This window comes from Hypanus sabinus, chromosome 17, assembly GCF_030144855.1.
Source record: "Hypanus sabinus isolate sHypSab1 chromosome 17, sHypSab1.hap1, whole genome shotgun sequence".
NCBI lineage: Eukaryota > Metazoa > Chordata > Chondrichthyes > Myliobatiformes > Dasyatidae > Hypanus > Hypanus sabinus.
Window position 1 is genome coordinate 52,332,956 of NC_082722.1, and position 21,526 is coordinate 52,354,481.

General features: G+C 39.2%; 1 protein-coding gene and 1 long non-coding RNA gene across 2 annotated transcripts in view; one reads left to right on the forward strand and one right to left on the reverse strand.

Moving 5' to 3' along the window:
* Positions 1 to 7,640: 7,640 nt before the first annotated feature.
* Positions 7,641 to 21,526, reverse strand: part of mvda (mevalonate (diphospho) decarboxylase a) — a 30,973-nt gene continuing 17,087 nt past the window's right edge. The window contains exons 8-10 of the mRNA XM_059993060.1: positions 18,267 to 18,382; positions 15,039 to 15,147; positions 7,641 to 9,082 (exon numbers count right to left, since the gene is read on the reverse strand). Coding sequence (XP_059849043.1) covers positions 9,008 to 9,082; positions 15,039 to 15,147; positions 18,267 to 18,382 — 300 coding nt within the window. The 3' untranslated portion in view covers positions 7,641 to 9,007. The remainder of the gene's footprint in view (positions 9,083 to 15,038; positions 15,148 to 18,266; positions 18,383 to 21,526) is intronic.
* Positions 9,089 to 18,253, forward strand: LOC132406930 (uncharacterized). The gene is made up of 3 exons (XR_009516315.1): positions 9,089 to 10,910; positions 16,589 to 16,667; positions 17,103 to 18,253. It is a non-coding gene; the product is annotated as an uncharacterized LOC132406930 (long non-coding RNA).

Here is a 21,526-nt window from a genome sequence, read left to right on the forward strand (position 1 = left end):
TTTGCTACAAGAGGAGAGATCGAGTAGAACCATAGAACATTACAGCACAGAAACAGGCCCTTCGGCCCTTCTTGGCTGTGCCGAACCATTTTTCTGCCTAGTCCCACTGACCTCCACCTGGACCATATCCCTCCATACACCTCTCATCCATGTACCTGTCCAAGTTTTTCTTAAATGTTAAAAGTGAGTCCGCATTTACAACTTCACTGGCAGCTCATTCCACACTCCCACCACTCTCTGCGTGAAGAAGCCTTCCCCCCCCCCATGTTCCCTTTAAACTTTTCCCCCTTCACCCTTAACCCGTGTCTTCTGGGTTTTTTTCTCCCCTAGCCTTAGTGGGAAAAAAAGATGAGGTAAGTATTCTTTCAAATACTTGGAAGTATGAAAGGATGCCTCACTAACTCAGAAAATTCTTACAAGAAATTTGTGTAAAAAAAATACACAAATACGTCGGCAAGACGTAGAGAGGATGTTTCTATGGCTGAGGAATTTAGAACCAGGAATTAATAAGGGCTGGTTTTTGGAATGAGGGAAGAACCGTCTCCTTGGAATTCTGTTCCCCAGAAAAATATAGGTGCTCAGTTCCTGAGTTCATTAATAAATGATAGACTTCTGAATGTTAAAGAAATAAAGAAATACGAGGACCATCAGGAAGCTGGCACTGAGATAGAAGACTAGCCATAACCATGATGAAGCCCCTTGATTAACTGTGTTGCAAATAGATTTAATGTCTTTAGTTTTGCCATTTCAAAGTAATTTTCTGACTGTTTCATTTCTGCTGTCCTTGGCTTCTCTGCTTGCTAAATTATCCTTGAATTTCCCACTCTCCGAGATTAAACCTGCCCAGACAGACCAGCTGCCAGTAGGCCCACTGAAGAGCCTGCCGGCCGACGGCATAGTGGTGGTGGTCGGCTCCTTGCGGCTTTTCCATCCATGCTGCGTCGAGCGTCAAGCTGGCAAAATGCAGCCCGGAGCCCCACAAGGCACGAAAAGGAAGAACAGGTTGAAGTGCAACCATTTCCTTCTATCTGTCCCCTATGCTCAGTGATGTTTCCAACACCATCCTCTCTGTTCTACCATCTCTCCAGCCATATATTCATATGCTACACATATGGCACTGGGATAAATCTGAGATTACCACCTTTGAGGATCTGCTTTTAACCTCTTTCCTAATTCCTACCTCCCTCACTTTTCTACCCATGTCACATCAAGGTACTCCATATGCACCTCTGAAACCCACATCCTAATCCATCAAAAATGACACGGGCAGCAAATGCATGGAAACCCCACCATGGTTCCCCTCCATGATACACAGTACTGGGCTTTAACCCAACATCTGGTCCTTCACTAGAAGGGCAGCAGTATATTATGTTTTACACCATCTTCTTAAGGCCTATTGCCAGTCTTGCCAACACACAAATAATTAAAAAGAATAAAAATTTGACCCTGCTGCCAGAGAGTAAAAGAAATCAGAACCAAGTATCTTTATTTTCTCAAAGATATTTATGGTGGTAGAGCAGAAAGTATAAGAAATATTAAATGGTGAATGATGTAGCAGGGCATATCCAAATTATATCTATTGTAGCCTTGTTAGTTTAATTCAGAGAGCAAATTAATAAAAATTATGGAGTTAAAAAAGAACATGAATGTTGCTGAAAGTAGAATTACCAGATTGAAAAAAAAATCCTCTTGGTTTATTGTTGTCTTTCAAGAAAGGCCAGTGAATGTTATGGTTTGATAATTCCAAGCCCTGCTTATCTTATACAACAAACACTGTAGATCTCAAAGGAGCGTAATTGTTTAGACCTTAAGATATAGGAGCAGAATTAGGCCATTCGGCCCATCATGCCTGCTTTGCTGTTTCATTATGGCTGATCTATTTTCCCTCTCAGCCCCAAACTTCTCTCTTTCCCTCATTTCGCTTCATGAGAAGATTAATCTTGTAGCTAGAAGTTGGTCAAATTTTCTAGCTTTGATTGGATATCTGTTCCTTTAATCGAGTCTTTTAATGAAGCTTAAAAATACACCACATTCAAAACCTTAGAATGATTGGCATGGGGAGGTGGTGTTGAAACTATAGTTATCAGTGAATCAACAAAACATTTTTTGTTAAAGTGAAATTTTATCCTGATGGAGCCACAGTGATTCACTAGTAATTCGAATTTTGAGGATTTGGTCTACTGTCTCAGGCCAAAGTTTGAAGTGAATATCTAAGCTTCATCATTTAAACTCAATGATTGCCATGACTTGTCAATCATGACTGCGCTAAAAGGAAAAGTATTAAAATGTTACAACATCAAGTACTGTATTTACAAGGAGGAACTGGTAAATATTTTGCAATATTGGAAATTCTCAGATATTATTCAGGTCATTATGTGTCATATATGGAAAGCTATAAGAAAAATATGCCTGAAGTTGTCTGGGTCAATTAGAAGTAACAATTCAGAGAGCTGGTATTTGTTATCTTTCTTTCAAAGACCTAGTACTAATTTGTTCACTTATTTAATGCTTGCTCCATCAAATTAGAAGGGAGTTCTGAATTGAACTTTGGAGTACATACAGTAGTATGCAAAAGTTTGGGCACCCCTGGTCAAAATTTCTGTTACTGTGAATACAACGTTTGTAGTTAAGCGAGTAAAAGATGACCTGATTTCCAAAAGACATAAAGTTTCTGTAATATTTTAAGCAAGATTATGTTTTAATTTCCATCTTTTACAGTTTTGAAATAACAAAAAAAGGAAAAGGGCCCGAAGCAAAAGTTTGGGGACCCTGCATGGTCGTTACTTAGTAACACTGTAGCCAGCTAAGAGTCTTTCAATTCTTGTTTGGGGGATTTTCGCCCATTCTTCCTTACAAAAGGCTCCTAGTTCTGTGAGGTTCTTGGGCCATCTTGCATGCACTGCTCTTTTGAGGTCTATCCACAGATTTTCAATGATGTTTAGGTCAGGGGACTGTGAGGGCCATGGCAAAACCTTCACCTTGTGCCTCTTTAGGTAATTCATTGTAGATTTTGAGGTGCGTTTGGGATCATTATCTTGTTGTAGAAGCCATCCTCTTTTCATCTTCAGCTTTTTTTTTTACAGACGGTGTGATGTTTGCTTCCAGAATTTGCTGGTATTTGCTGGAATTCATTCTTCCCTCTACCAGTGAACTGTTCCCCATGCCACTGACTGCAACACAAGCCCAAAGCACGATCGATCCAAACTCGTGCTTAAGAGTTGGAGAGGTGTTCTTTTCATGAAATTCCGCATCCTTTTTTCTCCAAACATACCTTTGCTCATTGCAGCCAAAAAGTTCTATTTTAACTTCATCAGTCCACAGGACTTGTTTCCAAAATGTATCAGGCTTGTTTAGATGTTCCTTTGCAAACATCTGATGCTGAATTTTGTGGTGAGGACTCAGGAAAGGTTTTCTTCTGATGACTCTTCCATGAAGGTCATATTTGTGCAGGTGTCGTTGCACAGTAGAACAGTGCACCACCACTCCAGAGTCTGCTAAATCTTCCTGAAGGTCTTTTGTAGTCAAATGGGGGTTTTGATTTGCCTTTCTAGCATTCCTATGTTCTCTCAGAAAGTTTTCTTGGTCTTCCAGACCTCAACTTGACCTCCACCATTCCTGTTAACTGCCATTTCTCAATTACAGTATGAGCTGAGGAAATGGCTACTTGAAAATGTTTTGCTATCTTCTTATAGCCTTCTCCTGCTTTGTGGGCATCATTTATTTTAATTTTCAGAGCGCTAGGCCACTGCTTAGAGGACTCCATGGCTGCTGATTGTTGGGACAAGGTATGGGGAGTCAGGGTATTTATAAAGCTTTGAAATTTGCATCACTTGGCCTTTCCTAAAGATGACTGTGAACAAGCCATAGCCCTAAAAAGCTATTTAAGGTCTGAGACCTTGGTAAAAGTTATCTGAGAGCTCAAATCTTTTGGGGTGCCCAAACTTTTGCAATGAGCTCCTTTCCTTTTTTTCCCACTCTAAAATTGTACAAAACAAAAATAATACACTAATCTTGCTTAAAATGTTGAAAAGAATGTTTCATCTGGAACTGATATCCAAAAGTCATAAAGTTAATCTTCTACTCACTTAACTATTCACAGTAACAGAAATTTTGACCAGGGGCCTAAACTTTTGCATGCCACTGTATAAAAAGAACAAAATGTGTTTATGTTCAAAGAAACCTTACCATTACCCTACTAGATATTAGTACTGGTAAGATATTCTGAACTCCAAGAATAGATTCAGAGCAAAGAATACAGAAGTAGAAGTTTTTTCTACATATTTCTGCTTACTTAGGAGTTTTAATTTTCATGCTAGTCATTTTATGGTTTTGCATTTTAAATGCGCTCAAAAGCTTCCTTAAAATGTAATGTCCTCTCCAATACCTGGGAAATTCCATGCAATTCCAGGTAGCATACAGTCACTGCTCTCTCTAAGCTGCATGGGAGCAGGGCCGCGCAGTAACTGAAATGCTCCCGCACACATAACCTTTGTTGCCACATATGATTTATCGAATTGCGTCTGCTAGTTGTCTGTCATTTTCAACAGTGATGTAACCTGTGGGGGAGGAGTTTTATAGGGCAAAGGCCGGGGCAGTTCCACTCTCTCAGCCTCAAAAATTTCGGTCCAATGGTACAAAAAATCATCACAGCTGGAGACTTCCTCAGCTGCAATGGATAGCCATGATGCCTTCTGTGCCTTGTCATTAAAGTGCCATGCAGTTTTCAGGCTGTGTAAACATTTCCTGCTCAGAGCAATGGTTAGTCTATTCAGCTGTAAGAAAAATTAGAGAAAACATTGCCCATAGCACTGGTGTTCTCTGACATATACTCATCCTTTGTTCACATCACTTTCTTTCTCCCCCACCCAGGTGCCATCTCTATATCATCTCCTCCTCATCTGCTTCCACTTATCAATCTCTTTTCCTCTTCCCTCTGTCTTGATTTGGCATCTCAATCCGAAAGAATGATTAACACCTTTGCCTCAATAAGTGAGTGCTACTTGAGCATTGTTTTTAGTTCCAGACTCCAGTATCTGCAATCACTTTGGCTTTCAAGGTCCTCTATACATTGAGAGTAAGAAGATAACTAGCGGGAAGGTAAGATCATTCAAGGATAAAAGGAGGAACATTTGCTTGGATACAGTTCAGATCCTTAATGAGTACCAAGAAGGTTGTGGTAGATAGGGAGATCAGTACCAAGCAAATTAAAATCCTAGAGATTTCAAAAGAAGAGCATTAAAGTGGACAAATCCCAAGATCCTGATGGGATATACCCCACATTATTGAGAAAGCCAAGAGATTACTAAGGACTTGACCATAAATTCTCGCCCGCTGTAGCCACAGGTGAGGTCCCAGAGGACTAGCAAGTAGCTAATGTTGTTCCATTATTCAAGAAGGCAACCAGTGATAATCCTGTAAACTCAAGACCGGAGAGTCTCACATTGCTGGTAGGGAAGTTACTGGAGAGAATGATTAGGGATAGGATTTATGAGCACCTGGAGAACCGTGGCCTAATTAGGGAGTGCCATCATAGCTCTGTTCAGGACAAGTCATGTCTTACTAAATTAACTTGAGATTTTTGATGATTGTGATTAGGTAGAGCAGTGAATGTTCTTTACATGGTTTTAGAAAGGCATTTGATAAGATCTCTCATGGGAGGTTCATCCAGAAAATTAAGATGAATGGGATTAATTTGTAGTTCAAATATCATTCAACTATACATGAACATAGCCAAAGGAAACAGCATTCCTCCAGGGCCAAGGTGCAAAACGCATTACCAACAGCACACAGTACAAAGTACACATGGTTACGATTTCAGGAAAAAAAAGGCACAAAGAAAAAAATAATAATATAGCGCAAGTCTCTATGTGTCATGACTAGATTGTTGTGGTTCAGCTTGCTCTTTCATCAAGCAAACACTGATCCAAGGTGAACTAGCCATTCAGATTCAAAACTGGCTTGCCCACAGAACACAAGAGTGGTGGTGAATGAAGGGACTTATTCACGCTGGAGGTCTGTTATTAGTGGCGATCTGCAGGGATACAAGACCATTAGATGTACTAGGACCTCTGCTGTTTGTGATGTATATAAATGACCTGGATGAAAATGTAGGTGGGTGGATTAGTAAATTTGCAGATGATACTGAGATTGGTGGTGTCGTGGATAGCGTAGAGGACTGGCAAAGTATACAATGGGATATAGATCTGTTGCTGACATGGGCAGAGAGGCGGCAGATGGGAGCACAACCAAGTCAAATGTGAAGGGTTACACCTTGGTAGGTCAAATACAAAGAGGCAGTACACTGTTAAGCAAGATCCTTAACAGTGTTGATTAGCAGAGGGATTTTGGGATCCAAGTTCATAGCTCCCTATAAATGGCTATGTAGGGTGGTTAAGGCGGCATATTAGTCAAGGAATTGAGTTCAAAAGTCAGGAAGTTATGTTGCAGCTTTATAGAATACGTACAAACAAGCTGGAGGAACACAGCAGGTCGGGCAGCATCCATGGAAATGAGCAGTCAATTTTGGGCCGAGACCCTTCGTCAGGACTGAAGGAGGGGGCAGGGGCCCCACAAAGAAGGTGGGGGGAGGGTGGGAAGAAAAGGCTGGTAGGTGCCAGGTGAAAAACCGATCAGAGGAAAGATCAAGGGGTGAGGGAGGGGATAGGCAGGAGCGGTGAAGAAGGAACGTAAGGGGAAAGCACTATGGGTAGTAGAAGGTGGCAGAATCATGAGAGAGGTGATAGGCAGCTGGAAGAGGAGGCAGAGGGAAAGTGGGATGGGGGAAGGAAGAGGGAGGGAATTACCAGAAGTTGGAGAATTCGATGTTCATACCAAGGGGCTGGAAACTACCCAGATGGTATATGAGGTGTTGCTCCTCCAACCTGAGTTCGGCCTCATCATGGCAGTAGAAGAGGCCATGTATGGACATATCTGCCTCCTGCATCTGGAGGATTGCATACAGACATGATTACCCTATTGTGGGAAAATTTTTAAGGCTCTGAAGAGGGTACAGAAGAGGTTTATCAGGATGCTGACTGGATTAGAGTGTGTGTGCTATAACAAGAAGTTGAATAAACTTGGGTTGTTTTCTCTGGACCAGCAGAGACTGAGGGGAGATCTGATAGAATTTTTAAGATTATGAGAAGCATAAAAAGAGTAGAAAGACACTATCTTTTATTCCAGGGTTGAAATGTGTAATACCAGGCGGCATGTATTTAAGGTGAGAGAGGGCGACTTCAAGGGAGATGTGAAGGGCAAGTTTTTTTAAAAAATTCAAGAGTGGTGGGTGCCTGGAGTGATACTAAAAGGTAGATTAGAGACTTAAGAAATATTTAGATAGGCACATGAATGCGAGGAAAATGGAAGGATATGGCCTGTTCCTGTTTTGCACTGTACTGTTCTATATTCAAACTATTTCCAAAATATGATAAAGGGTTTTGTCTGGTACTAAGTTTGTACTTGATATTAAAGCTCTAAAATTAGTTAAGTAGTGTTTGCAAGATTCTCTAATGCACTGCAGATTAGGAAGATTGTTGTTGCAACTTCCTTAAATTAAAATTACACTAAAACAGTTTAATCATGTAAAAGGGTAATCTGTAAAAATATTTAATTACATACAAATTCCCTTTTTTCTCAGTATAGTTGCTGCATTGCATCATTTTTATTTAAATACTGTTTGGCAGTTACAGCTGTATTAAAATCAGTGAAACAAACTAGGAAATACAAAATCAGAAATTCTGCACACTAACAATAACAGTTATAACAATGTTCTGTAGTTCATGGTAGAACATCACCATGAATCCCCTTACACAAAAAAAAGATAAAAAGTGCAGGTAAATGATTTGTCTAGTTTCAGGTGTAAAGCCATTAACTAAACCATGGGATGAACTCAAGTTGCATTTTTTTAACCATCATTTTCATCGCAAGATTTAAGATGAGGTGGACGTAGTTGGCTGGTGAGTGGGAAAGTGAAAGCTTTGAAATGTACAAAACCACTTCCTTGTATATTACCAGAATTAATATAATAAATTAAGTCAAAGTGTCAAAAATCCTGAGAAAGTGTACTTTAAAAACAAAGAATAGGCATAGATAATCAGATCCTAATTTAGTCACAAAGCATGCATAACGTTTTCCTCCACAGCAAACACAAGTTACAGCTTTTCTTCCAAAAATACCATGAGATTCGATTTTAAAGCCATTTTAAAATTTTCTCTGACACCTCTCACTCTGCTGCTTTTAACTATTTTTGTACTTTCTTTGGAAAAATGTCATCCTGCTTGCACAATAGAGCAAATTAAAATGATTACTTTCTAAAGAGCAAAACTACTGCGTTTAGTTTCACAATGAAAGTTCAGCAGTAGTCTGGTTTACAGTTATTACACTGATGTGCAATCAGTGGAAGTACTGTGGGCAGCAGTAATAGTAACAGATTCCCTTACTTGTTAAAATTATAAGAAAACTTCTATAAATGCAAATCAGCAAGATACACCCAAGTGAAACTCTTATTACAAGTTTTAGATCCTCAATTTGAATGAAAACAAGTTACTAGAGATTGGAACAGTAAGAGCTGGGATTTCATTTGAAGTCAATTTACATGACACTGTATTGGACAAAGATATCACTGAACAAACAAAGCAGCTATTATTGTACTCAATATAGACTTGTTTTCTGAAAAAAAGGGTTCATGAATCATGAAAAGATTCATGAATATAAAAATAATAAATTCTATCAACAGTGTAGGTATGCTAATGGGAATTGATGAATCATATATTGAGAACTATACTTCAAATTTCTACTCATTTGTGGTCTTAATACATTACTGTACTCAAAATTCATATAGCTAATATAGCAAAGATTAATGCAAGAATAATTTGCACTTAGTTGATACAGACTGAAACCTGTGAATGCAATTTGGATATACAAGTTATACATACTGTACAGGGCATATTTATTAGTCAAAAACATCTTGCAAGTACTTCACTTTTTGCGAAAAGTGGTTCTTTAGGTATTATTCCTTGGCAAGTCCGTCTTCTCCAACAAGATGCTGGTTGATGTCTTCTATCAACTGTGGCCCTGGTCCGACCTTTGATAAGAAAATCCAAATTGCTAGAGTGAATATTAAGTTCACAAAGATCAATATGTGGCTTGAACAAACAAATTTGGTTATTGATTTCTTTTCCCTTCTAATAGAATTATGATCTTCAAGGACTGATCTCCTGAAATGAGGTAATCAAGTACAGGTAACCTACAAAATAAGAAAACTTTGAAATCCATTCCAATCTTATGAGGGACAAAAAAAAGTATTCAAAGTAAATTTATTATCAAAGTACATACTATACTTGTGCACTATATGGGACTCAGATACATTTTCTTGCAGGCATTCACAGCAAATACAAAGAAACACAACTGAATGAAAAAAAATGACAAACAACCAATGTGCAAATACAAAAAACAAACAAAATAGTAATCCGCAATAAATAAGCAATAAATGTCAAGAACACGAGTTGAGTCCTTGAAAGTGAGTCCACCTGTTGTGGGAACAGTTCAGTGCTGGAATGAGCAAAGTCGAGTTACCCCTTTGGTTTGAGAGCCTGTTGGTCGAGGGATATTAACTGTTCCTGAACCTGATGGTGTGGGTCCTGAGGCTCTATACCGCAGGGCTGCCAACCTTTTTTATGCCATGGAACCTTACCATTAATGGAGAGGTATGTGAACCCCATGCTGGGAACCCCTGTTTACCACCCTCCTGATAGCAGCAGCTAGAAGAGAGCACGGCCTGGATGGTGGGGGTCCTTAATGCTTTCCTGTGACAGTGCTCCTTGTAGATGTGCTCAGTGATAGGGAGGGCTTTGCCTGTGATGGACTGTGTTGCATCCACTACTTTTTCTAGGATTTTCCAATCAAGGCCATTGCTATTTCCATACCTGGCCATGATGCAACCAGTCAGTATACTCTCCACTGCGCATCTTTAGAAGTCTGTTAAGAGTTTTAGATGACATGCCAAATCTTCACAAACTTTGAAGAAAGTAGTGGTGCTGCTGTGCCTTCTTTGTACCCAGGACAGATCTTCTGAAATGCTAACGCCAGGGAATTGAAAGTGACTGATCCTCTCCTCCTCTGACTCAGTGATGAGGACTGGCTCATGGGCCTCTGATTTCTTCCTGCTGCAGTCAACCAGCTCTGTGGTTTTGCTGACAATGCCTGAGAGGTTATTGTTGTGGCACCACTCAGCCAGATTTTCAATCTCCCTCCTACATGCCGATTTCTCACCGCCTTATGATTCAGCCTACGACAGTGGTGTGATCAGCAAATAAATTCTCAAGAACAATTTTAATTTATTCAACCTAACCAATTTCATTTTATATTAAAAAAATTGCCTTATTTGGAGCAAGATGTCATTTCAACAAAGAGACAGCTCCTATGGGGCTGAAGTTAATAAATTGTTTAACATCCCAGGTAAAATGAAGGCTCTAAAAGTTGGAAAGGCATGAGTTTTTCCCAAAAGCTCACTAGCAGTCAATGAAGTAGGTCACTAATTTATACAATGTTACATCAATTTCATTCAAAAAATAAAGAAATGCATTCAGATTAATAATCACTAATATGGGTCATATCAATTTCTAGAAAGCACTTGATTATGTTCTAGATAAGTAGTTTGAGAAAAGGAGAGCCTGCCATAAAAGGAAAAATTTGAATCTCAGGCAGATGTAAGTATGATTCAATGCAGGAAACTGAAAGAAGATGGATATTTCAATGTGGGAACACAAATTAAAATGGAAAGCATGGCAAATGTGTTCTTCTACCAAACAAAAATATTAAAACAATTGTTATCTTTTACAGGCATAAGCAATCATGATGACAGACAGGATTTGAGTTTATTCCAAGAAGAACGGAATATTTGAAAATAAATGGTAAATTGGTTCCCTAAACCGGCTCTGCTAATCATTAAACCACTGCTAATCCAATCTGGGGCTTGACACGCTTTTCTCCTCTCTCCCCACTGCTTTGTTATTGAAATACCAACAATAATGCTCTGAATGTATTCAATGGCTCCACCTCCACTGCTCTTTGGGATAGAGAATTGTAAAGGTTTATGACATCAGAAAAAAAAATTCCTTATGTCTGAAATAAGTTAACTCTTATTCTGAAATTTGGTGTCCTCTGGTGTTAGATACGCTGGTTATGACAGACAGACTCCTTCCATCCATCTCACATGTTTCATTAAGATCTTTCACTCTTTCCCACTCGAATGAACATTGGCCCAATTTCAACTTAATGAGCCTTCACTGCACTACTTCTAATGCAAACACGTTATATACGCAAGAAATGCTCTCAAATCAGAATCACTGGCGTATGTAGTGAGGTTTGTTAACTTTCCAGTAGCAGTACAATGCAATACATGATAATAGAGAAAAAAAATTGAATTACATTAAGTACATATAAATATTAAAAAGTTATATTAAATAGGTAGTGCAAAAAATAGGAAATAAAAAATAGTGAGGTAGTATTCATGGATTCAATGTCCATTCAGAAATCAGATGGCAGGGGGAAGAAGCTGTTCCTGAATCATTGAGTGTGTGCCTTCAGGCTTCTGTACCTCCTACCTGATGGTACCTCATGGTAGCAATGAGAACAAGGCATGTCCTTGGTGGTCGTCATCATCATCATCTGATATCACCCAGCTTCCTAAGTACCAAAAGTTCTGTACTTATTTTATGTCTTCCCCGTTTATTCTCAGCCTGCAATGAGGATTCTCCTTTTTGGATATCACCATACATTCTGTCTTTTTTGCAATTGATAGATAGACCCATTTTTGCACTTACTTCAACAACTTTATCAATTAAGTTTTGTAGTTCCTCCTCCGTACTTGCAATTAACACAGTGTCATCCGCAGATCCGAAATTATTGATGTTTTCACCACCAACTTTGATTCCCAAGATGTCTCTTATTTTTGGTAATATTGTTTCACTGTACACATTAAACAAATCAGGGGAGAAAACATACCCTTGTCTAACGCCTCTCCTGATTTTCATAAACTGATTCACTTCTCCATCTATTCTTTCAGTGGCAGTTTGTCCCCAGTACAGACTTCTGATTAGGCGGAAGTCTTTTGAATCTAGATCTAGAATTTCCTGAAATATTTCAAATAACTTATTGTGCTTCACTTTATCAAATGCTTTTGTGCAGTCGATAAAACAAACAAATCTTTTTGCACTTGAATAGCTCATTCTGATAGTATCCTTAACATCAATTTTGCGTTTCTTGTCCCTTTGTCTTTCGTAAAGCCACATTGTTCTTTACCTATCGCAGCTTGCATCTTACCTTTAGCTCTTGTCATCAATATTCTTAGAAGTATCGTGGTGATATGACTCATTAAACTTATGGTCCTATGTAATTCACATTCTATTGCTCCAGGTTTCTTAGGTAGAGTGATAAATACTGATTTTTTCATCTCTTCTGGTCTCATAAATGTCATTGATTAAATCAGTAAGTTTTTCAATTCCATAATCTTCAAGGGCAATAATTTGTTCTATTACTAATTTATCAGGACCTGGTGCCTTTCTTTTCTTCATCTTATTTATTGCATTATGTTTGGAGTCCTTGGTGGTAGGGGTCCTTAATCCTGGATATTGCAGTCACCTCAAAACTTGCCTGTTTATGTTCCATATAGCTTGCAGTAAAGACAAATATTCCATCAGCCTTCCTAACTAATTGCTGTATTTCATGTACAAGGACTCCTGATCCCCTTCTATTGAAAACATTTTATGGTCTCACTTCTTAAATAATATACTCTTTCATTCGTCCTTCCAAAACTGATAACCATTATACACCGTTTGCCAACATTGTCCTCCTATTTATATCCTTTTACAGACTGCATGTTTCTCAACTTCTTAAACCACAGTTTTGTATCATCATCAATTTTGGCAAAGTATGCCCCTCCACTTTAATCACATGATTAATATAGATTAATGTCCAGCACACATTCGTGGGGCATCAGGCTAGTTACTGATTGCAATCTAAAAATGAGGCATTTATTGCTGCTTTATTTTCTGTTTATCAAACACTCCCCTATCCACACCAATAAATTAACCCACCCCTGTGCTTTCTTACCCTATGCAGTAGCCTACATGACCTTTAGGTCGCCCAAATACACAACAGCACGCGTTTTGATGTATCCACCTTACTTGTTGCATCCTGATAAGACTCCAGCAAATTTACTTTTTTGTAAAATGAAGTTCAGTCTGATTGATCATCCTATGATTTTCTAAATGTTTATTTCTTACTCAATAGATTTTAGCATTCCCCACCCCCCGTGACACTTTAGGATAACTGATTGATAGTTTCCTGCTTTCAGTTCAATAGCGGTGCAATAGCTGGGTTTTCTCCTAGGATCTCTTTAGAATCCAAAGAATTTAGATTATAACCAATGCATCTACCATCTCTGCAGCTGCATAAAAAAGATTACCTTGAATTTGTGCAGTTTTAGCATTCTTACTAGGAGGGTATTAGCCTGGAACAAAATGCAAAGCATATTTGGCATGGCAAGAGAAGATATCAAATCCAAATTATGTGGAAAAATTAAGGTAACTGCATTGCAAATGGAAAAAAGCAAAAGAATGCAGCAGAGGATTGTATTTTATTACTTATGCAATTCCTAATTGCAAGCTCTTAGTTCTTAGCCTTATAGAAGACAAGTTAAGCATTTATCCAAGTTAAACCATATTCATAGTTTGTGTTCATAGGATTGAGTTCCAGAATCCCACCCTATCCAGTCAAAATACTTTTCTTCAACCTCTTTACTATCCCAGCACCAATTATCTTAAATTTGTGTCTCAATTTTTTGATATTTTCCTCTTTATTCTGATCACATCTCAGATTTTTACCAAATTCATATAAATTTCCCATGATCTTATTTTGGTCCTATAAAAACTGCAGCCCAATCAATCTCTCCTTAGACATCATTATTGTAGATCTCATCTGCACCATTTTTAATGCTACATCTTTTTTCTGATAATGAAATGGACAGAACCATATAGTTCTCCAGCTGGTTTTCTTCTGCTCTTTTAATCTATTGCTTGACCTATAAATTATACCAATCTCTTTTAAACAACACTGCCCTTCTTACAGAGGTCTGTAGAACCAATCCCCCTCTGACTATCTGTTGTGTGCAGTATCCTACCATTTATTGTAAAACATCCAGGCCTTGCATTGTGTATTCCTCAAATACATTACCTCACACACTCTGCACTGCCTCCTATTTGCTACTTCTTTTGTCTATCTAGCCAGTCTATTGATGTATTCTTACTTGGAATTTTCTTCCTTACACATCATGCCTTTTACATTTTGGATAGTAACTATTAATATAAGCTACAAAAATGGCATTATCACAGAGTAAGCACAAGAGGTTCTGCAGAAGCTGGAAATTCAGACCAAGACACAAAATGCTGGAGGAACTCAGCAGGCCAGGCAGCACTGATGGAAATGAATAACCAGTTGACGTTTTGGGTCAAGACACTTCATCAGCACTGGAAAGAAAGGGGAAGAAGTCAAGAGTAAGAAGGTGGGGAGAGGGGAAGGATTACAAGCCAGCTGGTGATCGGTGAAGCCAGTTGAGGGGGAAGGTGGGTGGAATGAAGTGAGGAGCTGGGAGATGATAGGTGGATAAGGTAAGGCGCTGAAGAAGATGGAATCTGATTGGAGAGTGGACCATGGGAGAAAGGGGAAGAGTGGCACCAAAGGGAGGTGAAGGGCAAGCAGAATGGGGGGGGGGGGGGAGAAGAGAAATTACCAGGTTAGAGATATTAATGTACGTGCCATCAGGTTGGAGACTACCCAAACAGAATATGACATGTTGCTCCTCCATCCTGAAAGTGGCCTCTTCAGCGCAGTAGAGGAGGCCATAGACCATCAAGACAAGACGAAGCCCATGTTATGTAGAGAAAAGCCTGAACTAAGCATTTCTGAGCAAACAAAATTCTGAAACCAAGAGGAAAAGCAGGAGAACAGAAACTTTACAAGATATTGCTCTCAGCAGTTACCTGAGTATTAATAATGTATCGAACGCCACCCTTAATTGGATCCATATGGATGCTGGACTTCAGTGGCTCAGGAAGGGCAACTGATTTTACTGGCAAACCTTTCAGGAACCTGGAAAATATGATACAAGAAATGTAAAAAGACAAAATACTATTCCTTTATAATTCTGCTTCCCATCTCCTCACGTTTTAAAACTATTTTCATTTTTCAAAGCCATATGCATGAAATTAAAATCCCAAGAAAGTGAATCACAGGTTGTGATTGAATATGTCAAGTCAAGAATCTTTGCCAACATTTCTAGGATACTTCATTTAAAATCAACTACCCCATCCTTGCCAGCTTGATGTCAAGTAGGTAAAGGAGTAATTGGATGCTTCTATCAAGGAAGAAGTATCCAGACTACAAGGAATTTGGATAATGAATACAAGAATTCTGAGGTAACAGTTAAGCCTTTCTACAAATTTATCAAATCTTTGCAATCCACAATTCTCAAAAGGGTCACCAAATAATTGTTGCTCCACAGATATTGTCTGACTTTCAGTATTTCCAGAATTTGGTTTTTATTTTCAAAGTAAATCACAGTGCGAAATGAAATGCCTTTTTTTTGTGATGCACGCCCATGGATTAAAATATACAGTAGCTTTAGGTCTACTTTTTATTTTGAAATAACAACACAAGTGTTCCACAGTGTCAACCGTGACTCCTGACAGTGCTTTCAAGTTCCAGATTGGAGACTGAGCAAAAACACAATGGTTGACATTTATTTAGCAATACAGTGTGGAATAGGCCCCACCAGCTCTTCAAGCCATGCCACCCCAACAATCCCACAACCCCGATTCACCCCAACCTAAACAGAGGACAATTCACCAATTAACCTACCCAGTACATCTCTGGACTGCGGGAGGGAACTGGGGCACCCAGGGAGGATGTAGGGACTCCTTATAGAGGATGATGGGATTGAACTCTACACTCCAAGGCTCCGAGTTGTACACTATCCGCTACACTACCAGGCCAACACCAGAGAAGCACTCATTGACAGAAGCGTCCTTCTGTTCAGACATCAATAATCCACCAACCTGCCTCTCATCCAAACGCAGAAGTTTTCATAATACAATTTTAAAGAACACTTGAGGTGGAATCCTTATATTTTATGTCTTTCCTTCCCACCATCTCCCCCCATCCAGTAACATGAACAATTTGCTGAGTGAAGCGCTTACACTTTGCTCATCGCATGTTATGGATTTGAGGGATGAGAATACGACAGATTCAGTCATCACATTTATTTTTAAATAACTCCCAATGGCCAAACAGAAATATAGGATTAGTACGAACAGGTTGTTGAGGATCAGCACAGACTGAGCTTCATAACCTCTAATTCGACACTGTGCAATTTGTTCCTTTGCATAGGGAGATAGACAGCAAATCTGACATTTCTCCCTCTCTCTCATCCCACTCATACCCTCAGTTGCATCTCCCTTCTAGCATTCACCATTGTAAACCAGTACCTGACTGCCATATTGTGCTCCTTGCTGTTTGCTTTGCTATTTTCCAGTGCGCAATTCCATGTGGTGTAACCAATCCAGCTACTTGTTCACCTACTCAACTTCCATCCATGACGTGCAGGCAAGGATGTAAGTGTCAGGCTTTGCAAGCTTTTCAAACCTTGTAGTCAGGGCACCTTTTGTCCCTGCTATGTATAGTGGGCAGCTCTCAATCATGCAAACAGTAAATATTGTGAAAGGTTTCTGGTGATATTTCCACAAAATGTCTTTTCCCAAAATAGTTTTCATTTGAGAAAGGGATCTTGCAAAGAGAAAGTCATCTGGACAGATATTACTTTTCAGATTATCATTTTTAATAAACAAACTATTGTATATATGTCAAGAAACTGAATAGTTACAAAACCCCATTTATATACTGACCAGTTTTTTGAGCAAGGTAAAACTAAATTGGGCAATGTGCCAAATAACAAATCAAATAGAGTGGTGCCAGAGGGCGACTTCCCCCAGCCCATCAGTGAAACAGTTAAATTCTTCCTCTTCTAATGTCTCTATTTCCCTTTTCAGGATGGCTGGGGTCCTGACAGAGTCTTTGATCTTCAGTGGCACTCAAACCCTGGTTCTGCATGGGAGTGTGTTCCCATTCTTGGAGCTCGTCAATCAGCCATGCTTTCAATATGTCCAGGTATGGCCTAAAATTGGGCATCTTTAGGGTGTAGCCTTGCGCAGCCCTGTGGACACAAATTTTTGTCTATGTTGTGAACTGAAACATCGCAGAAACCGGACCATCGAAACAACGAGAGCAGCTGTCAGAGGCCACTGCACTGTGATGGATCTCACTCTTTCATTGGGTAATGAGATTTTTGCTGCCGGTTCTCGAGTTGGGGAACTCGAAATAAAAGCAACGCTTCAGATTGTGATTGACTGTTTGCGTTCCCTCTCGTTTTCGAAGGGTGATAGCTGCCTCTACCTTATTAGTATGACAGAGAGCCTGCGGATGTCAAAATGTTGGAATGAACAATTAGTTTTTGATGTACTGTAGACCACAGTACATGGTGGGTGATGAGAATGCTGGTGCTTTCTGCTAGAATGGGGAGGGTTGATGCTGCTTGCGCATGTGAGAAGGACAGGGGGCTTCTTAAGTTTTTTTTCCCCTGTAGTTCATTCTTTGGGGTTTTTCTTCTGTTTTGAGGATGTCTGCAGAGAATGAGAATTTCAGGTTGTACATTGTATACATTCTCTGATATTAAATGAAACCATTGAAATATTAGGAATTATCCATCTGCAATTGAGCAACCTTTTAAAGTTCTTTTAAGGTAAATATAATTTAGCTGACTAAGATTAACTGACTTGTGATTTTCAATAGCAATCTTTACTTCCATATGTAACCTCAACTTCCTCCAATGCAGCACAAAATTACTAAGATACTAATTATAGTAAATCCAATGTAACTTGTACACATGGCAACTAAATACCCCATCTGTAAGAACAAAATTAAAATTTATTATTTAAGGAAGGAACCTTCTGGAAGTCACACTAAAGTGGTGAAAATGCCAAGACAGGATCATTTTTCTTCTAGCCAAACATAGGCTAAGCTCCTTGCCAAAATGAAGATATCAAAGATATGAATATTTCCTTCATTAGATATGACAACAAATTGCAATGACTCTGCAGTAGTAGAAAACTGTACTGAATAAAAAGAAAACACATTAAGAACACTGTAAAACTCACTGGTCACCATTTTCTTCTGGAGGAAAATAATGTTTAACAACTTCCACAAATTCATCCACATGTTGTTCCAGTGTGTAAATGACTGCATTGGGGCCAGCATCAAATGTGTATGCCACCTAAAGAGACCAGCAAAGTGGATCAGAAAGAGAAATGGATTACACATTTCACAGTACTACCACGGACTACCTATACTCATCTTACTCTAAACGACAGTATGACATAGAAGCAGTATTAGGCCATTTGGCCTTTCCAGTCTGCTCTGCTATTCACTCACAGCTGATTTATTTTCTGCTCTCAACCCCATTCTCCAGCCTTCTCCCCATCACTTTTGACACCATTACTAATAAAGAAACTATCAACCTCTTGCTTTAAACATATCCAATAAATTGCCTCCATACTGTCTGTGGTAATGAATTCCATAGATTCACCACCTTCTGGCTAAAAAAATTCATCCTCATCTGTTCTAAAAGGACATCCTATTTTTGAGGCTGTGTCTTCTGGTGCTAGACTCTCTCAATGCTGGAAATATCCATGTCCATTCTATCTAGGCCTTTCAATATTCAGTAGGCTTCAATGAGAACTCCCCTCACCCTGCTGAACTCCAGTGAATACAGGTCCAGAACCATCAAATACTTTCATACATTAAACCTTTTATCCATACCATGGGCTCCTATCTTGTTAAGCAGCTTCATATGCAGCAACTTATCAAAGGCCTTTTGAAAATCCAAATAAATAACATCCATGAATTCTCCTTTAGCTACCATGCTTGTTACTTCCTCAAAAAAAAATCTAATAGATTTGTCAGGCAAGATCTCTCCTGAGGGAAATCATGCTGACTTTGGCCTATTTTATCACGTGCTTCCAAGTACCCCAAAATCTCATCCTTAATAAGAATGTAAGAAATGGAAGTGGGTCATGTGGTCCATCAAACTTGCTCTACAGTTCTTTAAAGTTGTGGCTGATCTAGCTGTAAACTCAGCTCTACTTATCCATCTTCTTCCCATAACCCTTAATTCCTCTACTATACAAAGATCTGTGTCTTAAATATATTTTATGTGGTAGCCTCTCCAGGAAGAGGGATTGAACTCTAAAATATTACTAACCTACAATTTCCTGTCCTTTGCCTGTCTCACTTCTTAAAGAGTGGAGTGACATTTGTGATTTTCCAGTCCTCTTGAACGATTTCTGACTTTACTGATTCTAGAAATGTCACCATTAATGCCTCCACAACTTCAACTACCTCCTTCAAAGCCCTGGGTGTAGTCTATCTAGTCCAGGTATCTTATCCACCATCAGGCCTTTAAGCTTCATAAGCACCTTTGCTTTAGTAATAGTAATGCAATATACTTCTGCCCCTTGACTCTCTCAAATTTCTGACAAATTGCTGGTGTCTTTCACTGTGATAGCTGACACAAATACTTATTCAGTTTATTTGCCATTTCTTTGTTCCCTATTACCACTTTTTCAGTATTATTTTCCAACGGCCAGGTTGTCTCATTCTCCCTTTAGAATGCTGCTTCTTTTGGATGAAATGATCCCGCATCTTGCAAATCACTGCCAGAAATTCCCACCACTGCCGTTCCACTGTCACTTCTGCTAGAGTCGCCTTCCAATCAACTTTGGCCAGCTCCTCTCTCATGCATCTGTAGTTACCTTTACTACCAATACCAATACATCTGATTTTAGTTTCTCCCTCTCAAACTTTAGAGTGAATTATATCATATTATGATCACTGCCTCCAAAGGATTCCTTTACTGTAAACTGCCTAATCAAATTGGTGACTGTCAAATGGCCGTGCACATAAGGAAGATGGCCTTTCAGTCTTTGGTTGCTTATTTAGGACAGAGAAAAGTACAGCACAGAAACTGCCCTTTGGCGTATAATGTCTGTGCCAACCACAATGCCAATGAAAAGTACACATCTATCTACACATTGTCTATACCCCTTCATTTCCTGCCTATTCAGTGACTATCTAAACGTCTCTTAAATGTATCTGCTTCCACCTCTTCCCTTGCAGTGTGTTCCCAGTGCCTACATTCGGCAGGGCGGGGGACGGGGGGAAGAAAATTTGTCATGTAAATCTCCTTTAAACATTCCTCCTGTCACCTCAAAGCTACACCCGTAATATCCGACAGTAGTACAGCATAGAAGTGGGCTCTTTTTTGAACTCAACCACGCTGACCAAGACGCTGACTAGTTCTATTTGCCCAATATCCCTCTAAACCTTTCCTATCCATGTACCTGTTTAAGTCTCCTTTCTGAATTTTCCACTCTGGGAAGAAGACCGACTATCTGCCCCCTCTATGCCTCTATCTTAAATACTTTACTGGGTCACTCTTTCAGCCTGTAAAACTCCAGGGAAAACAATCCAAGTTTACCCAACCTCTGCTTGCAGCTAATATTCTTTAATCTAAGCAACATCCTGGTGAACCTCTTCTGCATGGTCTTCAAAGCTTCCGTAGCCGTACTGCAGATGAGGCCTGATGTAGCTGCAACACGACTTCTTGACTTGTACTCAGATACCCTGACCAATGAACAAGTATGTCATATCCCTTCTTTATCATATTATCTACCTGCAACACCACTGTCAGGAAACTATAGAGTTCTGTCCTCCAAGACTACTTAGCAGTATGCAGGAACAGAGGTGTCCAAGTCTACAGATCTCCTGTAGTTGCCATGCAAGTTGATAGGGTGGTCAAGAAGACGTATGGTGTGATCGCCTTCGTTAGTCGGGGGATTGAGCTCCAGAGCCGCAAGATAATGTTGCAGCTCTATAAAACTCTTATTAGACCACACAAAGCATTGTGTTCAGTTTACATTATAGGAAGGATGTGGAAGCTTTAGAGAGATTTAAAGATGTACCAGGATGCTGGCTGGATTAGGAAGAATTTGAATGCATATGTTTGTAATGCGTCAGCAAATACTTCAATGAAATAAGAATTTATCATTAGATTCTTAATAAATCAGCATCATATTTTTATCACCACAAGTAGAATAGTCATATTAAAGATGACAATAATGCCAAAACATGGACATTTACATTCGCGATCAATTACTTCCAAGAAATATCTCAGCTGGTGGGAGCAGGTTTAGAAGTAAAAAATTTGCCAAGATTTCGTAAGAAACTGCTTTGCACAATTTTTCCATGGTAATATCTCCTATTGAAAAGATGGCAAGCTAATGCAAATCAGTGAGTGCTAATCACATTTTCATCATACACATTCTTGAACAGTGGAGGGGGAGTGGCAGAGATACATTTA